The sequence below is a fragment of the Macrobrachium nipponense genome, chromosome 28, assembly GCF_015104395.2.
Source record: "Macrobrachium nipponense isolate FS-2020 chromosome 28, ASM1510439v2, whole genome shotgun sequence".
NCBI classification, from domain to species: Eukaryota; Metazoa; Arthropoda; class Malacostraca; order Decapoda; family Palaemonidae; genus Macrobrachium; species Macrobrachium nipponense.
The window spans coordinates 56527297-56554796 of record NC_087217.1 but is presented as its reverse complement, the minus strand read 5'-3'; the positions used below and the strand labels follow the sequence as shown (position 1 = coordinate 56554796).

Below are 27500 nucleotides of genomic sequence, written 5' to 3'. Positions count from 1 at the left end.
ATTATGAAATCAAGGGGAATGGAAAACAGTAAACGTGACATAACACTTATCTATGGCCCGCATTATTTACCGCACCAATTCACTTTCCAACACAACGTCAGCATTAACTTGGCATCTATCCCGTTAATAGACATTTGTAGTTTCGTTGCCCAACGCAATGGGAATATCTGGGCAAAACAAGATCCACAAAGTAATGGTTTTCGGACTCTGTCAAATGCTTTCTTGTAATCAACAAAACCCATCAGTAAAGGATTTCTAAATAAAATATGACGCAGAGCAATTTGTCTTAACATCAATACTTGATCTGTTCAACCCTTTTTACTAAAACAAGCTTGTTTATATTTGCTCCTCTTAACAATTTATATCTCTACCCTATTGAAAATGAGGTTACTGGATAACTACAGACACACGCGCGCACACACACACACACACACACACATATATATATATAATATACTAAACATACATACATATATAAAAACATATATATGTATAAACCACACTGCCTCTGACGCCGTGTGACGCAAAGGTTTTTTCATGAAATTACTCCACTCATGTCGTTCTTCTGCTTTATCATACGCAAATCTCCATTCATATTCAGTATCCCTTCTCAAAATTCTCGTCTTCAAACTCTTATGGTGACAACAGTAAGCATGCGTTTGTGCACAAGCTCTCTTGAGTTTGACTTTAAAATGAAAAACGCAAGCGCGTGATATTAACCACAAGACGAAACACCGAGAGCCATCCCCAGTAATAATGAAGGGTTCAATGCTGATCTCGGAAGTAAGTTACCGCACTCATTTATCCGCTAAGAGATAATCATTCTCTGGCACTGAAGTAGTGGCACTTCCCTGCCTTACACTGTGCCTATGGAAAATCTAATAAGGTATCTACAAAAGCCACTAAACACCACTTCGCACTGGTGTTTCTTTACTCTCTCTCTCTCTCTCTCTCTCTCTCTCGGAATGGTGAACGAAACGTGCGAACTATTTTACGTTGAGAGGCTTTGGGAGACACCTCATTTGACTTTCCAGAGCGCAGAGTGAGACGGGGAGCTGCCACATTTTCAGCGCCAGATCAGAGATTTATAGTCCCTGAGCCGATAAATGAACACGGCAGCTAACTCCCGTTGTTTCACAGTATGGAATCGAGTTATGCACTTACCCCTTCATTATTACTGAGTAGGGCTGTTGGCGTTTCGTCTTATGATTAACGTGGTGTGCTCGCGGTTTCATTTTGAAGTCTAACTCAGAGGAGTTTTAGCAGAAACGCAGGCACACTTATGGGGGAATGGTGCTTGATAGTACAAGTGATATCAAAAGTAAATAAGTAAAAAAAAATGCGCCGCAGTTTCTTCAGCACCATCGGTTTTCTGTACAGCGTACAATGCTGTATGAAACTCTCAGCCGCGGCCCATGAAACTTTCAGCCACAGCCTTGCGGTGGCCTGTGCTATTGGCAGTTTTAACTTTAACTTTAACCTTATCTAAAATAAACCTTTCTGAGGCTAGAGGGAAGCAATTTTATATGCTTAATGATTGCAGGGTGGATGATCAACATAACAATTTGCAGCCCTCTAGCCTCAGTAATTTTTAAGCATGAGGGCGGACTCAATAGTTTTCTAAATCGACGTGAAACTCTCACAGCTAATAATAGTCGTTTGTTCAGCACCGCCGACAAGACCTCATTATTCAAATCCTCGCCAATTTCCAAAAGGGACCAATAACACTGTTCTGAGTGGGAGACTAAACTATGCCAACAAAAGCCGGAGCGGAAGAGTCGGGGACTGATTGAAAACATACATTTATAAAAAGCCTTTCTTCTGCTGAGCTAAATGACTTGTCCCTCTCCGAGAGGTAGCTGGAGAGGTCATTATCTTTATCTAAACGGTTCTGTGTATTTCATTTTAGAGATGGCGCTGAAAGTTCTACCAGAAAAGCGATGTAGAAATTTCAAAGGGGGAAGATGAACAGAATGATGACTTAATTTTACAAGGATATAAAGTAGCACTGAGCTATGGTGTGTTCAAGCAGTGGCTATGGTGTGTTTAAGCAAGGGCTATGGTGTGTTTAAGCAGTGGCTATGGTGTGTTTAAGCAAGGGCTATGGTGTGTTTAAGCAGTGGCTATGGTGTGTTTAAGCAAGGGCTATGGTGTGTTTAAGCAAGGGCTATGGTGTGTTTAAGCAAGGGCTATGGTGTGTTTAAGCAAGGGCTATGGTGTGTTTAAGCAAGGGCTTAGGGTGTGTTTGTTTCAATGGTTATGATGTGTTTAAGCAAAGGCTTCCATTATGATAACGCTAAATGAGTTATCACTGAGAGAGTCAGTTTTTGTTTAGAAGTAATAAAGAAACCCAAACCTACAAGGGAGAACCAAACACCTACTGCTGTAAACTTGAACTGAACAGTGAAGTGTTCTGAAGTCTCCAAGTTGAGTAAACAAGGATACAAGCGATGACCAAACTTCAAATCCGCTTGTCGCAATCACAGGCTATACGAGGTAAGGGACTAGCGTTATCTGTCTTTAATCTCTCAGATCAACTGGGATTTCAGTGGCGCAGTCCTTCCGTTTATGATTTTCTGACAGTAGACGTTCACCTACAATCATATTGTCTCATTTGTCTAAAGGTAGAATAACACTCCATGCCATCAACCATTCTTGCACAGACCAAGTCCGGCAGAAATTCCTACCAATTCTCTGGCGTCGTGTCTGCCTGCCTTCTAATTACTGGCGTTCATACGCGTCAGCGAGAGAGAGAGAGAGAGAGAGAGAGAGAGAGAGAGAGAGAGAGAGAGAGAAAGGGCAGCTGTCCCTCGTTTTAATTGTGCCGTTGACTGCTATACCGTCACGATAAATGGAGCAGCTTGTTCTCAATTTGCAATCTATATATCATGTGACAGAATCAACAATATTGAGGAGTAGCTAGTAGTCAAATCCTATATCCAATTATTTTTGGAGAGAGAGAGAGAGAGAGAGAGAGAGAGAGAGAGAGAGAGAGATGGCATTCAGATCGATGGTCTCCTGGATTTGCATTCTGCAGTCTAACTTGAGAGCTACTACTTTTATTGTCTTTCACGATGTATAAACAGTTTGATCTGCAGATTACTAATACAGTACTCCAAGAACCTGAAATGTTTGCAGGCTCTTATCGGTTAACTTATAATTATGTGTTGTAACTTATCTGTAGATCTAAAGTATATACATAAATATAAGTAAGTACACACACACACAAACAAACACACTCTTATATACTGTATATAGATTATATAACATATGTTGGAGTATATATATGTATATATCTATAATATAGGAGTATGTATACACATACATACATACACTGAACGTGTTTCTGCAAGGATATTTACAAGCGAAAGCAAAATTTTATCTTCCACATTAGGCAAAAAAAAAGTTAAAAAATATTGCAAGACATAATATTTAGTTTTAACCATTTCCAGCCTAATTAATGGAACCAGACTAAAATAAAAAAAGGGGGGGGGATTGAAAAAATGAAAAAATGATAAATGAAAACATGTGTGTCCCTGCAAAACTATAAAGAAAAACAAAGAATGAAGAAGAAGAGAAATAAAAATGAAACAGAATAATGTATTTGGTGAGTAAAAGCTTTCACGCTGCTAATGTTGAGTTTTAGAGCATTTTCAACCGTGGCAAAGGTTTGATGTTCCAGTAAATCCCGTATATGATGTCACCTCTTATTTCCATCAAAACGTGGAAAACCTTGAATGAATTTATGTTATCTCTCTCTCTCTCTCTCTCTCTCTCTCTCTCTCTCTCTCTCTCTGTGTGTGTGTGTGTGTGTGTGTGTGCTTATTTAGATTACCTTAATACATCAGAGGAAAACATATTTGCAAGAAATCTGAGGATTTCTTGCAAATATGTTTGGTCATATAAATACGACCGAGATTGTGGTTATCCATTCCTCTCTCTCTCTCTCTCTCTCTCTCTCTCTCTCTCTCTCTCTCTCTCTCTCAGATAATTGTTTATTTCCAAACAAGGACAAAAAGAATTCAGTTATCCATCTCTCCTCTCTCTCTCTCTCGTCTCTCTCTCTCTCGCTCCTCTCTCTCATCCTCTCATCTCTGACAATTGTTTATCTAGATTGTTCTTCCTTGTCTGGAAATACACAATTATCTGAGAGAGAGAGAGAGAGAGAGAGAAGAGAGAGAGAGAGAGAGAGAGAGAGAGAGAGAATGGATAACTAAAATCTCGGTCGTATTTATATGACCAACCATATTTCCAAGAAATCCTCAGATTCGTTGGAAATCTATGAGTATGGAACGAAAGCTGAACAATGATTAAGTATTTTTCAACCCATCGTATTTTTTTTAAAAGAATTTTATTCTGTGATGTGTGACAGAGAACTGGAGAGCAAAAAAAAAGACCCGTCGTCAGCAAAGGCAATTTCTTTTTAACATCTTAACTTAACGGAGTAATGTGTAGACAAGAATCCCCTCCATCCGTCATGCGCCCCTGACCTTCACCAAATGACCTTGGGTGAGGGTCAGAGTTAAAACAACATGTTAAATGTTAGCCCAAACAGTCACTCCAAACGAAGCTGCCAACAAAATCATAAAATCTTGGATGGCACGAAATATGCGGCGCCCAAATAGGAAAAAAATTTCAAGCCATATAATACTGCTACTACTACTACTACTACTACTACTACTACTACTACTACTACTACTAATAAAATAATATAATAATAATAATAATAATAATAATAATAAATAATAAAAAAAAAAAAAAAAAAAAAAAAAAATAATAAATAATAATAATAATAATAATGTTGACATCACGTGAGCGAGACATGTTCTACTTTTTGTATTCATATATTTACATTTTTTCAGCATTTTATGTGTAAAAGCAATCAAATAAGACCACGTGACATTTTCTTACAATTTTGAAATATATGACAGATTTTACTCTTATGGACTATATTATGGCCATATTGTATGCAATAATCGTGTTTTCGCATTGGAATAATAGATAAATATGGAGCATGTTGGGCTGCCAGTTAGGAATTTTGAACAAAATCCCATGCAGTAATGTACTATCAGTTTTGAGCATAACTGTACACTGGGTAAGCATTCACATGGAATTAATCAGAGTCCACAACCTGATTAAGCAACCTTCCACAAAGCAGCATACCCATAAAAAATAAAATAATTTTTAGAAACATCAATTCCGGCCATTCATAAAGACGCCAGACCGACAAACGCGCAGAGTATTGGAAGCAGAGACGAGGTCTGCACAGTGCAAACTCCGCTTTCCATTACACTTCGACCAGTGATTGCATTACGAAAACGCCCAATTTAGAGGCTACAGAACTCCAATGATTGAACAGATAGGCTAATTAACCGAAATAAAACGTGCGTCGAAGTTAAACTAACTAGAAACTAATTGGAAAAAATTAAACTGTAGCAAATTAGATTACGAGAAATGAATCCTTTTTGCTGCAAATGAGGCTGCCGCCCTCCCCCCCACCCCCCACCCCCACCCCAGCGCCGCCTTTTTTCTGCAAATTGCATTCTGTTTACAATAAACATGTCGGATTCTGTCCATGATCAACGGGATGAATTCTGTCCGCAATGAACTAGTTGGATTCTGGGATCACCGAACAAGTTGCAGGAGAATGACAATGAAAGTGATCATTTAAATTCCTCTTCATATTCCTTGACTTTAAATTACGGGATTAAAAAATGGTAATTTCTTAATTGTATTTTCAGTTACAATAATAATGGATGTCATTGTCAAGAGCTGTAAGTTCCAGTGAATGTATAAGATTGTCCATGCACTAACAGGCAAACAAACGTTATAGTAATTTTATTATATATATATATATATATATATAATATATATATATATAATATGTATATAAAATTAAATATATATATATATATATATATAATATATATATGTATATATATATATGTATGTATTATAATAATATATGTATATAATCATTTAAAAAGTCTTATATGTCTGAGTGTGTTGTCCTGCTTGTTAGTGTCATACACAATCTATACGTTCAATGGAACTTACGTACAGCTCGTGATAATAGCACAGACTATTGTTGTTGTAACTTAAATTACTAATCAAAATAAACTACAGTCGAATCAATCTGGTTTGTTCATCTCGTATTTTAAAGTCAAACTACAGATGAGAAATTCAAAGGAACGATTTCAATTTCGGTCTGGACGGAAAAGTAAGTGTATATATATATATAATATATATATATATATATATATATATATATATATATATATATATAATATACATATATATAGTATATCTGTATATATACATATTTACTTTTTTCAAACTTTTTATCTATAAAATTATATTACAATCTGCGGACGTTGCAGATGAGAAATGCTGCCTATTGCTGCTAATATTACTATTTCCATAAATGTTTTGATGTATGCAATAATTAAAATAGAAACAGACGGTTCTCCAACCGATTCTCAAAATGCTCTTAGCATACTTCAACACAAAACGTAAATAAAGTTAGCATGTTAGTTAAAAGTATCCTTCCTCAATGTACAAAGACATCATTAAATTGATTAAAATTTTCAGAAACGTAATCAAGTTTATAGTAATCCATGGATTACCATGCCTTACAGTTAATAACCTAAAATGAATTGCAATATTTAACGTAAAACCATTTAATATGAAAGTACAATACATTATACGTAAAGCAGACAGTCTTCATAATTGAAAACAATGAATAATAATAAAGAATAGCAATAGTCTTCAACGAACAGTAACTCTAACATTACCATATTACATACTTGTTATTCATACGCAAGTCACTTTTAACATATGCACAAAACTCATTCATTAAAAGACGACGTTAAAAAAATCATTGCAGTCACGTTAAACGTAATCATTGACGTAAACACGGGAATAACATATACAACAGCAAAAGCAACAGCCTTTTCACCTAATTACTATCGCAATTTGCACCGACAGTAATGACGACGAACCCGTACAATAAAAACATTGCAATGGCTCCATAAAAACAAATGAGGTTTTGCAATAACACCGGCGACATAAAACATTGATCATCGACAACAACTGTTAGGCAAAGGTAATAAAGTTCCTGGGAGACCGGAATAGTACACTGCTGTCTGGCGCACTCTGGCTCAATTATATATCACGCTTGTTAATAACGTCCATGACAATAAATAAGTTTGGTGTTTATCAGCATATGCACCTATACGCACACGTACACCTAAGTACGCACATTAAATAAGTTTATATGACTATGCATTGACTTTAAACTTTTGTCTATATAACATTAATTTTCCAGCAGTCTTTCCATTCACGAATTTGGTAATTAGCCAAACTAATATTATCAACTAAAACCGGCAAATCTGAACCAGTTTTAAGCAGTAACTTATTAACCCCTATTAACATTATGGCCATCCCTTTGAATACCGAGTGGGAGGCCAGTACTTACGCCATACTTACCACTACTTAGTCCATATTTATACACTTTCTTATCTAGCTTCAGTCTCCTAAATTTACTAGATTTCAACCACAAATATGGCAACGTATGTTACGGACATATGTACAGAAAAAAATGGACATAATTCTTATTGCATTCAATGTATGTTAAGCTTGGTATTCATCTCGGCAACATCCTCTATTTCTTCGGAAATGTTTTCCATCGTTCTTTCCTTAGCCTTATCAACGAAAATGACATGCCATAAGCTCCAAATTGTCATCACTATCGTAAGAAGATGTAACCTTAGTCTAGGGGTTTACGGCTTAGGTTTTGTTTTGAAAACATTTCATAGAGACAGCTGTGTGCTCCAAACACTTCCAGTATATTTTTCTTCGCTCAGATCTTAACCGTTTATCTTACTTTCCAAATATTTTACTTTCAAAAACATGCCCTTCTTTTTTCTCTCAGTTCTTCGAAGCGCCCAATATTCCATCAGCATTTGTCATTAAACTTCCTCATCATGAAAATTCATCCAAAGGATCAGAAAAAAATCTTGTCGAAAAGCCAAGCTATAAACACAAACCAATTTGTCGTCCATTTACGCTATTTCCAAGATCTCAGTTGTGCCTCCTACCCGCCTCTTTTATCTCCTTTACCAGTACCGAGGAAAATGAAGGTCTCAACTTTGAATGGCAAATTTTACACCCGATACCTTCACTCAATTGTTCAGCCACCATCCAACAAGCTGCAAAGGCTGTTAATAGCTCTCATTTATTTATCAAAATTGATTTAATAAGACCACTAGGACCCCCTTTGCTCTAAAAGGGTTCGGCCATAGAATTTCCCTTAAAAAGGCGACAACTGAAGTGAGCAAACGTTACAGAATTTAAACAGGTACTTTTTAAAAAGGTACTTAGGATGGGACCAAAATGAAATGTAAAAACAAGCAAAGCAAACCCATAGTTTTTAACGTAATGGTATTGCTCCGTTAAAGCATAGTTATTTTGTGTCTTTTTAAGTCGTGAACTCTTTCTTATCGTACCCTGCAACTTCATACTTCTTTCATTTATTACCTGAAACTTTGGTACAACTATCGCGGTGAGTTCTGGTTAAAGTAACTTGCTCTTATGGAGATTTACAAAGCTCTATCGATTCGTTCTACCTCCATTCTCCTCAACGCTGTCTACTTGACATCTTTTGAGCTTATGCTATTATTGTTATTTTATCATTTTTCATACTGTCCGTACACTCTTAGAAAATCGTAAAAAGGGATTCTATTGTCTAATATAGAAAAGAATATGAAAAGTAAATACTGCTCATATTTCGTACAATACATCAATAAGTAAAATCTAAAACCAAACCAACTGTGTATCTGCTAAGTATCTTAATAACGGATACATGCAAATAACACCTGTCCACGTTCCAAATAACACCTGTTCACGTTCCAAGTACAATATCTGAATGGCAACACTCACCCTTCGTCCAAACGTAGGTGTCCAAGGGATATCCAGCCACAGGGCATCGCAGCTCAAGAGTTTTCCCCGAAACGGCTGTGACTGAGGCCAAAGGGCGCGCCACAGGGGAACCTGGAAGAAATTATGGGAGTTTTTGTTTTAATTTCTGGCAAATGCATATGGTTTCGGGTTAAGTCGTGATTTTTAAACATTTTCGAAATCTGTAACATAAATAGAAAATAATTTTATAATTCTATCAAAGGGTGGAAAATTAACGTATTTTATCTTGTTTGTTAAATCAAACGTTAACAAATGGGCCGATGCTTTTCAGAAACGAAGCAAAACTAAGTATATTTTACCCAATATGAAATAAAATATGCTCAGTTTTGCTTCATTTTTTGAAATGCATGCGCCCATTTGTCAAAGTTTACTTTAACGAATAAGGTAAACTTTGAACAACATAAAAATAGCTTAATTACACTCCCAAAGAGTAATAATAAAAAAATGGCTTTGAACTCGGAACGACTTTACCGTAAATATTCAAGTTGGCGGAGTGGGAGGTGGTGCCTGCCCTGTTGGTTGCTATGCACTCGTAGCGCCCTCCGTCTTCCACTCTCGTGTGAGAGACGTTGACGTGCCCTACGACCTTGCCCCGGGCACCGACCTGCTCTCCAACCATCACCCTTCAGATCAGAGAAATAAGTAAAATATTATTTTTTTCTTATAAATACAGACACAAAGTTGCCATCGGATATTTTTCGTATCATGACCAATATACATAATTCTGTAATTTAATTGACAAAATATAAGAGAAAAAATATGAATAAAAACAAACCCTGCGGGCCAGTCCTGTAAGATCTGATAACCAGCTCAGTGGTCTGGTAAAACTAATTCAATAATGATAATGGTACTGATATGGAAAATATCATTACCAATTGCCAGACGTAATAATACCCTACAATTGAAGTTAGCAAATTTGCCCAACAATTCCAATCGTGATGCGCAGCTGCACTTTGGTTCATAATCATTTGGAAAATCATAAGTCAACAACTTTGACAGAAAACTTATACAAAGGCAAAAGCTTTCAGATCAATTTGCGATGAAGTAAACATTTCCGGGGGAGACGTAATATGAAAATTATCCCTCCAAAACTTTTTACTGTGCAATGGGGTAATGACCAAGTATTAATATCATTAGGAATCGCTCACGTAACTTTTCGATCACGAAAATATCCACAACTACTTGATATTGCTATTTGTACAAATACTTTACTTCTCGTTTGTCAACTTCTAAAAATATAGGATGGTATGACCAAGACCTTCCAGGAAGAAACATACACCGACTTACTTTGTACGTGTATATATATGGCAGGTAAAAATGTTCTGTTACAGCAAAATTGGCGTTTTTATGGATTCCATTTATTAAGTGTGTGTGTGTGTGTGTGTTGTGTGTGTGTGTGTGTGTGCGCGCGCGCGCGCCATAAAAATTATACTACATCAGAATTTTCCATATATATCAAACAAAAATGAAAGTACCACACTAATATAGAATTGATTATATATATATATATATATATATATATATATATATATTATGTATATATATTATATGTGTGTGGTGTGTGTGTGTGTGTTTTTATATATACATATATCAATTAATATATAAAGATATATATATATATATATATATAATATACATACAATATAATATATATATACTATATATATATATTTTATATATATATATCATATATATATATATATATATATATAATATAGATGGTGTGTGTTTATAATCAAACCAAAGTTGATATATTTTCACTACCCTCTTTAAAAGTCAAGAACACTCAAAGTGTGAAAACCTAATTCGAGGTAAATCAACGCTACTCCCGAAATGCAACGGCATAAAAATAAAAGAACGAGCGCTATCGGAGAGATTTAAATCGCTTTCACTTCTTTCCCAAAGGAGAAAAATCGAGTACGCGAAAACTCCTTTGCAAATTCACGCTCACCGATTTCGCGCTTCCAGGCTTACGTTACACGAACCATTTCTCCGTTAAGACAGACACAGCTGGAAATGGAAAAACTGCCTGAAAAACTGTTTAAGGGGAGAATTGTTTTCCCTCTCAGATCTGTTTTACATTCGGTTTTCGATTAGGAAGGTTTCAAGGCGCCGTCTCTCAAATCTGATCGAATAAATCATGATAGTGTTCTCATAATATTCTAATTACTTTTCGGAAGTTATAGTTTATTTTTCCTGTTATTACTATTCCTGTTAACCCCACAAAAACAAAATACGAAATCTTCCACTCTGCATACAGATAAAATTTGGGAAAGTGTAAAATTTGTCAACCATGTAGGAAATACTCTTCTTTATCTTCAACGTTTCCCATCCTTATATGGGGTCGCTGTTTATTAGTGTTCTCCATTATATAGGAAATACAATAACCAAAACTTTCATAAAATTTAATCTTACAATAACAGATCTTCCACAATGTGTCCTGGATACAATTTTATGAGACGCCATGTAACATAGTTGACGAACTGTTCCAGTGTGTAAAATGATGAAGGCTCATAAACTGTACTGCAAAGTAGTTTGTTAAAATAAATAAAAATAAAATTATAAAATACCTATAACTCAATGAGACTCAATAAAAACATGACAATGACAAAATTCTTGTTAAAATCCATAGTTTGACCTTTATTCAAGGCTATAACCATGTGAGATATTCAAATAGATAGTCAAGGAAACTCCTTAAAACAAATTCTCCTTAATGAACAGGACCAGAACGAATCAAGTTAAGCAAAGTCTTTCTTTCCAATACCTGAACAACAGAACTTGATTCTCGTAAATTTAGCCGAGACTGTAAATATCAAATTTAAGCAATTAATTCTAGCGGTCTTTCCTTTCGTTATGTGAGGTTCAATAACGTCCAGTTCTCTAGAAGTTTTAGTGGTGTGACCATATCATGGAAAGATCATCCTCATGGTGAAGTTAAATCGTTGCAACTTCAGAGGTACAAACTTCATGCAAATGCTATTCTGCTAATCAATCTGACCTGCGTCACACTTCACAGTTTATCTGTTATTTATCTTGATACAATTTTCGTGTGTGTGTGTGTGTGTGAGAGAGAGAGAGAGAGAGAGAGAGAGAGAGAGAGAGAGAGAGAGAGAGAGAGATTAATAATATAACTAAGGACAAATATCGAGCAAATATTTACATGAAGCCATAATTTTAAAAGATGAATATTCGACGAGAGAGAGAGAGAGAGAGAGAGAGAGAGAGAGATAATATACCTGAGAGGACAAATTTCGAGTAAAAATTTAAATGGAGCCATAATTTTACCAAATGAATGAATGTTCGACGAGAGAGAGAGAGAGAGAGAGAGAGAGAGAGAGAGAGAGAGAGAGAGAGGTTCCGACACCAGAAGAGACAGGAGTGACGGGAAGCAATCACTAAATTCGAGTTCGTGTCTCTTCACATGATTGAATTTAGGGTATGATCGGGCGGCTCTAACGTGGACAGAGATGGATAAGATTTGGCGAATCTGACTGAATGAATGAAAGGCAGGAGAGAGAGAATCATCTTTCAGGCTTTCCTGTATTACAACATGCAGATAAGAATGGAATTCAGGAAGGAATAAAATATGGGTAAACTTGAAGAGATCATACATTATGTAAGTATGTGTGTATATAATGATATATATATATAAATATTATATATATAATATATATATATATATATATAATGACCGTGTTTCTCACATATTTCATTTTACGTTACACCCACCCATAAACCACATATATATATATATATATATATATATATATATATATATATATAATATATATATATATATATATATATATATATATATATATATATATATATGTATATATATATATATATATATATATATATATATATACATATATATATATATATATATATATGAGAGAGAGAGAGAGAGAGAGAGAGAGAGAGAGAGAGAGAGAGAGAGAGTTTATACAATGACAGGAGGGGGGGGGAGAGAACCAACGTTTCTGTCAATTAACAGTTAGGTCCGTCTTCTCGACCACTAACAACTCTTATTGATTTATGTCGCACGGACGGGCCAAGTGCGCCTCAACCCCCCTCCCCCCCTTCCCATCCTTTCCACTTCCTTCACGTACACAGCCTGTTCTCCCCCAGGACCCTTAAAACCCCTGGCAGGTCCCCATCCCACCTCTACGACGCTGGCCTAACGATATATAAGCGTTATAGGTTTTGTGTTATTGGATTTGTTGCCATAGCTCGATGTCAGACGAACTGAAGTAACTTTTTCTTTTTTGAAATTTCTAAGAAAAAAAATGACAATGAATCACTCGGATAAATTACATAAATTAATCATTGTCTGGTTTCTGGGCATTCATTTGTAATCCAGACACCAAATTTTCCTTCCTACCGAGATATGATGAATGCTAGAATTTTTTTCTCCAAGAAATGTTGCCTTGGGTTGACATAACTCTGAATGTAACAGAAGATTCGCAAACACAGGCCTATAATAAATAAATCAATCAATATTTTTACCTAAATAGTGAGAGAGAGAGAGAGAGAGAGAGAGAGAGAGAGAAATTCAATCCATAATTCTCAAAGTAAAAATCTCTTTGTAAAGTTCTTGGCAAAGCAAGCAATTCTCTCTCTCTCTCTCTCTCTCTCTCTCTCTCTCTCTCTCTCTCTCTCTCTCTCTCTCTCTCTCTCATCCTAAACTCGTGAGATAATTTTCTTGTCAGAGAGGAGGAATGGCTCACACAATCTCAAAAGACTTTTTCAAGTTCATTTAACTTGAACCATTAAGCGCTAAGCTTCTTCGCTTTCATCCATCTGCACGCAACATCATCTAATTAACCGGTAATTAATCTGCAAGTTACACTAGGATGAAATCTTCTAAAACAGTTTACCGAAAGTTACTTAGCCATCTGATCAATTACAATGTGGTCACGTGCGTTTATAATTAATAAGTATCGAACCCACAAATACACAATGAATTTTATATTGACAAATAAAAAAAAATATCTGATGAATACTGATATGGAAACCTGTTGGATAAATCTTACATTTGGCATCATTAAAGAGTAGACGGGAAGCTGCTGAATATCTGTCAGATTAAGAAATAGAAAACAGTTAAGATTCTTTCATCAGGAAGCATATTTCCATTTCATAACCGCGTTTTGGCACTACAGGAGCCACCTTATTATTCGCAAACAAATGTTTCTAATACAAAAAATGAGTTATCATATTGTCATGCGTATTATTACTTTTGACGTATAATCAACTCTAGTACCTATTTCATCCCTGTTAGTAACCTTTGGCGTAACAAAACATAACGGCTCTATATTTCTTTAGAAGTCAGTTTAAAATATTCACCTCCAGATACCATTCAAAACACGCCCTGAAACAACCCCGCAGAACACCTGCTAGGCTTTATCATGAGAGATCACCCCTATCAGACAACATCAGGGGGAAACATACCTGTCAGATTTCGGCACGGGGAGTCCATCCAATTTCCAGGTTATGGAAGGGGTGGGGTTGCCCACGGCAGAGCACTTCAGAGAGACCGGAGGTCCCGGCTGGATGGTCTGTTCGATGAATCGGTAATGCAAGACTGGGGCAGAATCTACGCAAAGAAAACAACAAATAACATTACTTTATTTACGTTCACATTATCATATTCATAATCATCATATATTCTCGCGGAGCAAAGCAGGTTGCGCAGGTTCTTCCACAGATAATAATGTCTATGTATATATTTATCTGACTACCGTACATAATTAATAGAATGGTAACAATTTGTATTTCTAACAATTTTTTTTATTTAAAGGTTCTGAAATTGAATATACTAAATCTACAAGAATCCATTCCATATTTCAGTTTAATTCCAATATAAAATGTAAAATTCCATTTCCCTTGTAATTTACAATATATATATATATATATATATATATATATATATATATATATATATATATATATATATATATATTATTATTTATACTATACATACATACACAACATATATATATATATATATATATATATATATATATATATACTAATCCAACCAATATTAAGTAATAGGTTTTTACTAATATTCAACACAAGCCCAGATGTTCCTTTAGAGAAATATGAATACAAGATTAATGTAGTATGACATCGCTACCATCTTTTACTGAAGCACTTACTACGTCAGAGTCACGGTGTTAAATAAAGAGTGCACATAAAAGACTTCGCGTACCTTCTGAAATTCATGACGTGAAGTTATTTACATAAACGTCATCGAAATTGTTTAGTATAACTCTGCTAATGAGGTTCGCTGAATGTGTGAAACATCAGTGTTTGCCCTAAACAAGGCAATATCAGAGACAAACTTGAAATTCAAATGATGCCTGGTGATTATTGGTAAGCAAAATGTTACAGTAACATGAACAAACCTTATTTCTTAGATGCAATATTAACAATAAAGTATACATGAAACCAATACGATTACATTAATATTTATAAATACGAAAGTATAATTAAGAAAAGGAGACACTGTATATAAATCTACTGAAAAACAGCAAAATCCCAAATATTGAAAATTAAAGCAACAAAATATTCATTTGCATTCAAACGAACCGTTAAGTCAACGTAACATTAAATTACTTAAATACTCATTTTAAAAATCACAGTCAATTAACAAGAATGGGAAACAATTTAAGTGTAAGAACCATGATCTATGAAAAAAACGAAAATATAAATTATGAAAACCCTGAAATCAATAAAGTTAATTCGAAAAATTACAATTAGAATAATGAGAGGGCCTAATAAATAGACGACAGTGAATGAACCCACGGGGATGCAGTTATAAAAACAGTGACCAGCAAATGGCAAGACTGGAATCCTCGCTCCCCGCCTTACCCGCGAGCAGCAGCTGAGCCGCATCCTGGGCAGCACGACTGTTGCGGATGGCATGGCACTGGTACATGCCGGAATCGTCGTGGCTGACGCCGGACACTATGAGCTGGTTACCGGCCGCAATTAATCGACCGCTGCCAGCGACCGGTGACCCGTTGTAATACCTGGGGAAAGGTCAAGCAAAGGGAGGTCACGACCTCACGCTTCACGTCACTGGGATATGAAGCTGTCATGTTTTCAAAGTAAACGGGATATTAGGCTTTGTTTTTAAACTAAATGGACTGTACTGTTCATTTTCAAGGTCAATAGAATGTTAGGTTCTACCTCTCGAGGTGAAAGGGATTATCATGGCATACATTAATTTATATAAAGAGAGAGAGAGAGAGAGAGAGAGAGAGAGAGAGAGAGAGAGAGAGAGAGAGAGACCTACCAAGTGATAGCTGCCCCAGGGTCTGACACCCTGCAAGTGAAGGTCGCAGTGCCCCCCAGGTCAGCTGTCAGGAGTGGGGGAACCACTCGGACTGTCAGCGGAGATTCCACGACCACTTCCACGTTCATCTGGAGACAAAAGAACAACGTCTTCATAAATTTCAAAGAAATAATAATAATAATAATAATAATAATAATAATAATAATAATAATAATAATAATAATAATAATAATGAAAACACGTGCAGGAACGTTTACTATGTATGAATTTACAGTATTTTAAAGTGTGAACTTACAGGGTAATTTAAAGTTGGTGCAAAATTTAAAAGGGACGTTGGAAATGGTACTTTTGGACAGCAAAACAGAAGAAAGGCTGCAAGCAACCTTTGGTAATGCCTACAGTCCGCCACGTCAGGTGCACTGAAGCCTCTACCCCTCCTATTAGAGTTGATAATGATAATAAGAAACCTGGTAAACAGTAATTAATAACAATAAAGATAATAGCATTAGTGGAGATGATCACGAAAATTACATCGATAATAATAGATAAATCACTAAGCATAATACTAATAATAATAATAATAATAAAATAATAATACTCATAATTTTCCATAAATCCTGACACCAACGAGTAATCCCAATGCATTGCTCAGTCATATATCGCGGGGGGCCTATGGAGGGTTTAAATCGGCTCCGTTAATCTGTCATCACGTAATTGAAACAGGCAATTTTCGGAAATATGAAATGAATAAATATGAGTTGCGGTAATTGCCGGCCGTCTGCCATCATCAACCACTAATCAAATCGTCCATTATTTCGGCGATCAGGTCCCTTTCTCTATCACCGCGTTGGAATACTACTACATTCGGCGACGGATAAATCATGCGCGCATCAATGACCAGGGCGCGAAATTTACAGCAAGGTTTCATCTCCCGCAACATATTTCAGTCTCGGGTTTCAGGGCGCTTCGGATTGGGGGTCTGATGCATGAGGTGCTCTACTACATAAATATGGAGTCATTATACACATGCAGAATGCTTCGTCGTTCAGCTTTGCGAATTATAATATAAATTGGAAATGGGGATTTTATCACTCCGGTGACTGTTATGTTTTTTTTTTTCTGTCATGCCTCAGATTTTGCGCGGATGGCGAGAAAATGATAAAACTACTGTCTGGCAAACTCTTGCCTTGGAACAGTTTATCAAGTTCAATTCTAACGAAAACTAATGTGCAAAACTTATATTTTACTTTTTCAAAGACACTGTGATATTAGGGGAACGTAACCTTTACATCTTAAAGGAAAGTACATATTTCCACTCGTGTAATGCTTAAACCCCCGTTCTGTAATCTATCAAACTCGCAATGACTTTGTTTTTTATTAAAACCTGAATTAACTTCTGTTTCCCTACCAAGCTGCAGCTTTCTCTTGATTTAATTTGACTTTTCTTTCCCATAACTCAGCTAAATTGATCCAAAAACTTCCAGTTCATAAACCAGAGGTTCTCAACCGTTTCTGGCTTATGCACCATTTCACCATATGTCAGAATGTCATCCCTCCCCCACCCCTTTCCAAAATTGTCTGCCTAAAAAGGAGTATTCCAAACACTATGCCCTCAAATCAGCCCCCTAAAGAAACTCTGAGATCCTTCCCTTGTTGAGTGCCACTGTTATGATCGCATGCACAACCCTTACCTGGCACTCTTCTCATTAAAAGCTGCCTTTCCTTACCTGGTCAATGCCGAGGGAATTATTAGCAATGCAGGTGTAAGCGTGGGCGTCAGTGGGCTGGGCGGCTTCGATCACCAAAACGGCAGAACCAGGAGAATCGACGTAAGGATGTCGACCCCTAAGGCCGTCCATTCCGCTGATCCTGCTGCCAAGGCCTCCTCCTGTGTAGGAACTCCACCTGCAAAGGATAATATAAATACTATTAGGTAATATTGTTTGTTTGCTTGTCTGTATGGTGTTTTTACGTTGCATTGAACCAGTGGTTATTCAGCAACGGGACCAACGGCTTTACGTGACTTCCGAACGACGTCGAGAGTGAACTTCTGTCACCAGATATACACATCTCTCACCCGTCAATGGAATGCCCAAGAATCGAACTCGCAGCCACCGAGTTGGCAGGCCAAGACCATACCGACCACGCCACTCAGGCGCTCTATTAAGTAATATGTGATCCACTCGAAGATATATTGCAACAGATTCCTCTATAGTTTTTAAATTTTTTAAGACTCCAAAAAGACAAATACTACATGAGTGAAGCCATTTTAAAAAAAAGGAGTAAATAAAGGTGATCAGGAACTCAAGAGTCGTCTCAGATTAGGTATCAGCCATTGTTTACTCACAAACAATAAGTACTATTCAATCTTATATCCGGTTGTTCTTATGGTTGAACTTGAATGTATTTATGTATATGTATATGTATATATATATATATATATATATATATATATACTATATATATATATATCTATATATATATATATATATATATATCATACACACCACACACACACACACACACACACACATATATATATATATATATATATATATATATATATATATATATACACATGCAAAACACACACGCACGCACACACATATGTATCCTTAATGAAAACTTTACGTTCAAAATAAACTTTCTTCTTGCAAACCAGTGCACGTTTCGTCCGTTCACATCCTCTCCCTTTCCTTCTAGAACAGAACCCGAGAGGTAGGCAACATACCATCTGAAAAGGAAACTTCGAAGCCCTTCTGATATCTTCCACACTTTTTCCTCTTCTGGTTCGAGTCCCACACATCTAACCGGTTAAGAAAGAGCGACTTGGCGACTTACTATTCCGTCCGTATGTCGCTCCTCCTGTCCCGCGACAGTTATGGCGTTTATACGCAACGCTCGAGCAAGTAATTAATATCTACCCTGGAGCGCTAGTACCTCAGACGCGGAACTTACTTTGTCGCGGAATTAAAATATGAAGGATGGGCCGCGAGGCATAATTACGCTTTCCATTCAGATATAAACCCGCTTTTCTGGCGGGATTCCCCCTTTCTTTTTTTCGTCTTCACTGTATATATATATATATTATATATATATATATATATATATATATATATATATATATATACATATATACATATATATATATATATATATATATATATATATATATATATATATATATATAGTATATATACTTTTCATTTCTACGTAAGGGTTGCCAGACCTAGTTGATGCTATGCCTATGCACTGAATGAACACTATAAATAGAGATATATGGTCCTTAAACATTTCGGTGGTTATTATTATTATTATTATTGTTGTTGTTGTTGATGTTGTTGTTATTGTTGGTGAAACAAATCCAAAGTTGTGTATGGGTGTGGAGTTGTTTCTCCATTTCAAGACTCGTGCCACTTAGAGTATTTTCTAAGTATTATTATTATGTTTTAGTAATAAAATAAAAAGATCACCTTCAGCATTTTTACAACTTTTTAGAAATTCCCAAATGAATATTGGCCAGTTACTCAGAAACATCGCTGAGCCTGAGAACCGAATTGTAAGAAAAATAGTAAAAGCAATATATAAAATCAACTCGTTTAATTCTGCCATTCCTTTTAACAGCATTTGCCTAAAAGAGGGTCTTTACAAAAAAATATAATTTATTATTATTATTACTTACTTATATTATTATTATTATTATTATTATTATTATTATTATTATTATTATTATTATTCATAGTACAGGCGTATTACTATTCTATCTTAGGCACACCTAAAAATTCATTTTCACAGACAATTACTTAATGTCTTCATTCTCTTTTCTGTCTATTTAATCACAGATTATACTTTCAAAGTTTAATCCGATATTATAAAGTACTACCTAACACGTTTATAAGTTTATATTCATGAATTTATAATTATGATACTAGGGATTAGAATAATTCAGGAGAGAGAGAGAGAGAGAGAGAGAGAGAGAGAGAGAGAGAGAGAGAGAGAGAGAGAGAGAGAGACCCTATAATTATTGTGTTGTAAACTTATTTTGAAAACATATCAGAGAGATGGATGTAAGTGAAAGCGGACCCGAAGCCACGAAAGAGAAATATCAGTGATGAAGAGAGAGAGAGAGAGAGAGAGAGAGAGAGAGAGACTCTTTGTACTACCAAAGAATTAAATTATTAACATGATCCCTCCATCTTACAGAAACTATTAATGTTCCCAGTCAGTTTCCCTAAGAAAAAAAAGTCACGCCACTTTATAATTCTCCATAACACTGTCTTTTCGTATCCCGATAAAAGGATACGGCGACCCACTATAGATCTCATGTCATAATATATAATATATATTACTGAGAAAAAACCATCAACATCTGCAGGTGATGTGAAGGTTAAACTCAGAATCATCTTAAAAGTAAATAGAGATAATCAACTCTTTTGGGGGTTACCCGTCTAACAGTAAATTCCATCAGAGAGAGAGAGAGAGAGAGAGAGAGAGAGAGAGAGAGAGAGAGAGAGAGAGAGAGAGAGAGAGAGAGAAGCGTCCCGTCAACAAATTGTTTGGAAGGAAGAAATGGAGGAGATGAATACCTGATACAATAAAAAATAGTTTTGTTTTCACGCAAAAGCAGCCAAAATAATAAATTTGAGGATTTACCAAAAAAATATGGTACAATACTAATGAACGGATGTAAAAGAAACAACTGCGGCTACAGAATGATAAAGAAATAACCTGAATACTTTCATTCCGTCTATTTTGGCCTGGCTTTCAAATGAAGAAGCGTACAGCCTATTAGATATAAATATTCAAGTATCGATGCACAGACGGTCACACATTTAAGTGGTGCATACGATAAGGACACAAAAAGACTGATGGGATTGACAGATGCTTGAGTACCAACGGAAATGAACAGAAGGCATAAATTTATATATTAAAAAGAGAGAGAGAGAGAGAGAAGAGAGAGAGAGAGAGAGAGAGAGAGAGAGAGAGAGAGAGAACAGAATAGCAGGTAGAGACCCATACGAAAAGGAGACAGAAATGGAGTTTATTGAGAGAATATTGGCCTAAATAAACAAAGGCACAAAACACAGACGTAATTCAACCGGAAAATAGGAGAGGCAAAGAGAATAGAGCACAAATGCAGAAGACACATTCAGCAAAACAAACAGATTCCAGAGCTGCAATGGCATCATCAACGATGCGACACTGTCACTTTGCAATTACCTAAAGCGCGCAATTGGCACTGATGATACCCGGGTATAATGAAGACAAATCATACATAATGTAACGTAAACGCTACTCCCTTGTGATGTTGCGATAATGTGTATTGTCTGTGATTTTTCATGCTGAGGATACAACTATAAACACGAGTATATATGAATTTAAACGAAATACATTTCACTTCTATTTTCCTTGGGCTATGTTATCTTCTCACTTTTAACAATTACGAGGCTCAATCCCAACAGTTTATGAATTACCATAAAAATAATGTATACATATATACTGACATGAAAAGACATTCCCAGATTGCATTACCGTCGAGAATAGGCAGTGCCAACGATAACAGATCACAGAAACGCATTCTTCTGTTTAGCCAAGCAAGACTTCATAGATCTCTAAAACAAAGGATCCAGCGGCAACGAAGTTTCTCTCTCTCTCTCTCTCTCTCTCTCTCTCTCTCTCTCTCTCTCTCTCTCTCTCTCTCACAAAAGGAATATTAGAATTAGTAACAAGTATATATATAAATATATATATATATGTATGCAGTTTATTATAGTAATTATACTATTATAATATAACATATATATATATACTAATAATATATATACACACATTTGCATGTATATAAGAGCACGGAGGAGGTGGCTCCAGGTGCTAAACTCAACAAGCTTCTTAGCGAGTCTTCTTGGATGAGGTTGCAATAAAAAATGCCCTTATACTTGCAACCCACCACAGTCGTCGTTCTGCGGGTTACATAATTCACTGCTTAGGTCAACAAAGGTGCAAACTAGGTTTAACAAGACAGCCCCAAGGAATCCAACTTATTATTCACGGATGAACAAAACCTTGCACAATACAGCACAATTAATGTAGTAAACGTGCTATATATTCATAAATAATACTATACAATTGCGGTTATTATTATTATTATTATTATTATTATTATTATTATTATTATTATTATTATTATTATTATTATTATTATTAGTATTGTAGTAACCAGACCACTGAGCTGACTTTCAGCTCTCATAAGGCTGGTCCGAAGGATTAGATTAAAATAAAAAAAAATCATGTCTAGGTCAGAGGCGAAGCTCTGGAACCGAATTGTTTATTCGGTGTGATGACAAATGAGTGAAAATTAAACTAAAAACTGCACAAAGGTACACACTCACACTGGAACACATGCAACACAGTAAATACATTTACTCACGTATCCATACATTCATAAAAAATAAAATCAGAATAAGTTAAGTACCATTTAAAAGTTTTGTTTTTTAAAATTCATTCAATAGTCTAATAATTGTCGTATTTTCACAACAGGATATATTTTCATGATATTACAGCTCCTAAGATATCTATTATTCCGCGAAACCTTCACTGGGAATACATCAGATCTGGCGCCGGAAATAGACCCAGAAACAATGCATTAGTCGCATTAAATCTGAAGGATGCTCCATCAGTTAAATCCAATTCATTCGGGAATAGATGTTGAACACACGGGACCAAGGAGAGAGAGAGAGAGAGAGAGAGAGAGAGAGAGAGAGAGAGAGAGAGAGAGAGAGAGCATTGTCTGTTCTTGAGACTTGCCTCAGTTTCTAACGACTGACTAATGAAGATTATTGGCAATTATCCTGTAATATAAGGCCCTTTGCTTGGAATGTCCAGGAGTGCACCAGGCGATTGTGTATCGTGGAACAAATAATTACACAATTATGTATACATTATATACATACATAAGTACTTTATATATATATATATATATATATATATATATATATGTGTGTGTGTGTGTGTGTATGTATATAAACTAACTGTATATCTCACGCACATTATTTCAAAATATATAAGTATTCAAACAATTAACTGCACGCCTCGCTCTCTCTCTCTCTCTCTCTCTCTCTCTCTCTCTGCAAACCAACGCTCACGCACAAATTTGGCCAATCAATCTCACGTATGAGAAGAGAGGTTAAAAATAAATCATCTTACCTAGACCTCAGGGACCAATTGAAGAGCTAATGACGTCACGGGAACTGACATGCGAGGCTTGTATCGTTGGCCTATTGCATAAATAATTCGAAGCTGCGGCCGGATAAGTTCTTTATTTTACTGATAATGAAACTGCCGATAGGACGGGGAACTTCTCTCTTCTGACTCAGCGTCTGATACTTATATTAAATTTAGTTCCTTTTGTTTGACCTATATTATTTTTTAGGGCAAAACTATGGAAGGGGAGACTACGTCTTAATCCAGTCCAGTTGCGGAAGGAAACGATTAAGATCCCACACGGAAGAAAAGGTAGAATTCCAGAGCGCGGCAGAAAATAGAACACTTTCCAATGCTCTTCGGAAAGACGTTTTATACCTTTCGTTCTTTATTCGTGGCCCTGCTGTCTTGGGAACTTCGTAACTGCCTTTGAAAACGTCTAATTTGTTCGAAGTGAAAGTCTTTGAAAAAGTCCAATTCATTGAAAGTAAAAGTCTTTGAAAACGTCCAATTTATTGTAAGTGAGTCATTGAAAACGTCTAATTCTTTCGATGTGAATGTCTTTGAAACGCCAAATTTTTTCGAAGTGAACGTCATTGAAAACGTCTGATTTATTCGAAGTGATGTCTTTGAAACTTCTAATTTTTCGAAGTGAATGTTTTCGAAAAACTCCAATTTATTGAAAGTGAAAGCCTTTGAAAACGACCAATTTATTCGAAGTGAAAGTCTTTGAAACGTCTAATTCTTTGGAAGTGAAAGTCTTTGAACACGTCTAATTCTTTGGAAGTGAAAGTCTTTGAACACGCCTAATTCTTTGGAAGTGAAAGTCTTTGACACGTCTAATTCTTTGGAAGTGAAAGTCTTTGAACACGTCTAATTCATTCGCAGTACAATTCTTTGAAAGACTAATTAATTCGAAGTGATTCTTTGAAAACGTGTAATTTATTCGAAGTTAAAAATCTTTGAAAACGTCTAATTTTTAGAAGTTAAAGTCTTTGAAAACGTCTCATTTATTCGAACTGGAAGTCTTTGAAAACGTCTCATTTATTCGAACTGGAAGTCTTTGAAAACGTCTTATTAATTCGAAGTTAAAGTCTAAATATGAAAACATAAGAAATAGTGAATTAACTCCAAACTGTGTGAGGGAAATCATAATGATAAAAATAATAGATTTTACCAAGGAAAACTTTCCCACGGTAACAACCCACGCCCCCAAAGGCCCCCAAGAATTGAGCATTTCTCTCACAAACTGGACAACAATCAAAACGGACACTTCATTACCACCAGTTCCTCCAAAAGTGCTGAGGGAGCATTTTCGTGCCGACTTAAATCTCCCGAAACGAACGCGGCCCCGGTTCGACCACCCGACGAATTTCCTCGGCTGTGGATTTCGAAGTCGATCGCCTGATGTATTTTGAGGGTAATCTCCTTTTCAAACCGGATCAAATTAGTCGATGCCGAGCCTCGCCCGTTCGTTAGGAAGGGATTGTCAGGCTTCTCCTCCCCCTCTCCTCCAAACTCCTTCTCCACCCCCCCCCCTCCCCCACCCCTACCGTACCCAACCCATCCTGTTCCCGCCCAAAACCTTCCACGTCCTTGGACTCCATCATAACATGAAATTGAGATTATATATACGATACTAATGAAGACGGCGAATTTCATGCATGTCGAAAATTCTAGGTAAATAAATATTCGAATACATTTACAATAACAAAATACAACCACAAATAATATTAATACTAATAATAAAAATCAATCAAGGAGATTACTAATCATAAAAACTATAATCCTGGCCGGCCGGTGGTAGAATATAAATGTCAAACTTTTTCTTCTTTCAATCTCATAAAATAGACAGCTTATTCAAACACAAAAAAGGAAGAACTAACCACACATACACCACCCACACTATATTCTATATATATATATATATAATTATAATATATAATATATATATATATATATATATATATATATATATATATTCTTAAGATGTGTGCTTAGTGTTTCGTACAAATCCACCCGATCAATGCATCACAAAAATGTGACTTGATGTGATCTAAATGATATACGATGTCCGATAATATCCTATCTTTTATATTTTGACATTAATATTGGGTAATGTGGCAGGTTATCTATTTTCTCTGAGAGAGAGAGAGAGAGAGAGAGAGAGAGAGAGAGAGAGTTTCAGTTTTTCGTATGGTAAATTAAGTTGATAATAACTTAGTTTCATACGATAAATTTCTATGATTTTTTTTCCCGTTTGTTGATTTTAACAATAGTCACAATTTTATGATAACTTGAGAACCTTCTTATAGATAATTGTCAATGTTTCCTACTATCATTGTTTTGTCATTAAATGTTATTATCTCTACCAAAGTTATAACAACACTACCTCGTTTGGTAAGAATTCCTGGACGATGAGAAAACCGCCAGGCCATTACCGGCCAGTGGGAGAAACGAAAGATGAAAAACAAGAGCATCAGAGTGTAAATGGACTCCTCTCCTATGAATATTTACACCTTTTCATACGTCAACAACACATTGGATGCGGAATGGGATGGTCTTTCATCACGACTGGAAAATACTGCGTCGGGAAAATACGTTCGTGCGCGCAAACAGTTCTGGCTAAAAAGAAATGAGACTTGTTTCAAGGAGGTGGAAATTTGATTGCAAAATTTTCGTGTGTAAAATTATGAAGTTTCCGAGAGTATTTTGCAAACTTATACACACACACACACACATCTATATTCATGTTTATACTATATACATGTATATATGTATATATATGCATATATATAATTGCAAGCTCCTCAAGAGCATGGCAAAACGTTAAGTTTCACATGTCAATAAAAAAAGATTATTTCGTGAGTAGCATTTAGAATTCTACTTTTAGTTTATGACAATAAAATAATATTTCGCGAACGGAATTTAGAATTCTACTTTTGGTCTGAGAATGAAACCAACATTTACGAGAATAGTCTTCTGAATAGTCTTTACGAAAATATATCCGCTAACGAAAATAGAAAGGTGCTTTCCTTGTTAACAAAACAAATCAATTCTTGATTAAACGAAATCGCTGCTACTCTCAATAACCATATAAGAAAGAAGAACCACACACACACACATGAATATATATATATATATATAGTATATATATATAATATATATATATATATATATATATATATATATATATGTGTATATAAGGAATCTACTATCACCGGGAGTAAATTTATGTTAATCAAATCATCCAGTATTAATGAAACGAAACTAACAGGGTCTGTAAAAAAGCCGTACGATGCAATCAGCGCAGATTCCCCGTAAGTCTAATTATATCAATTTCGAATAAAATCGTGGGAAATAGCTTCGACCAAAACAAATAAAAAGTAATCCCGGATAATCATTAGCTCATCCAATTAATCACTCGTAAATTAGCGTCTTTATTTAGCTGTTATCTCGACAGGCTCGTATTTAAATGCCCCTCAAAATAAACCCGGCCGTAAAAATGGCCATTAGGGGATTATTAAACCCGAATTACAATCTCGTCACAAATGCAACTCCATTTGGCCACAATTTCGGCGGAGCCAAAACGCGAAGAAATGCAGTCAAAATCTAGCTTTTAATTGCAGCCTCTAAAAAACTGAAAATGAAGAAATGTAGCGGAAAATTGCTAGATGGAATTCGGCTAATGAACGGCGCCCAGTCACTAATTGCCGGTAGACGCTGACTCATGGCAGAGGTCAGACTTAATTACAGTAATTAGGGCTAATGAGTAGCCATCGCTAGCCCCGGCGGGCCACCAGCCCAACACCTGACCCTGATTCCAGGGAGATGGGGACAAAGATGGAGAAAAACAGAACGAGGGACAAGGTAAGATAACAGAGAAGGAATGTCGGAGGATGTTGGGAACTCACCTGCTCTGACATATTTGCAACACAAAAAATACCACTGTAATAACACCACAGAAGACGAAGGATGGTACACGGAATGTAAAATAAGTAATGGAAGAATAATAATA

The 27500-nt window shown here is 35.8% G+C and overlaps 1 protein-coding gene across 2 annotated transcripts in view; it reads right to left on the bottom strand.

Annotated features, from left to right (window-relative positions):
• The window catches only part of LOC135201756 (cell adhesion molecule Dscam2-like), a 180581-nt gene that overhangs the window by 119495 nt on the left and 33586 nt on the right, over positions 1–27500 (bottom strand). For both annotated transcript variants that reach the window (XM_064230993.1, XM_064230994.1), the window contains exons 4-9: positions 18010–18187; positions 16283–16410; positions 15856–16016; positions 14431–14575; positions 9451–9602; positions 8941–9051 (exon numbers count right to left, since the gene is read on the bottom strand). In XM_064230993.1, the coding sequence (XP_064087063.1) occupies positions 8941–9051; positions 9451–9602; positions 14431–14575; positions 15856–16016; positions 16283–16410; positions 18010–18187 (875 nt within the window). The remainder of the gene's footprint in view (positions 1–8940; positions 9052–9450; positions 9603–14430; positions 14576–15855; positions 16017–16282; positions 16411–18009; positions 18188–27500) is intronic.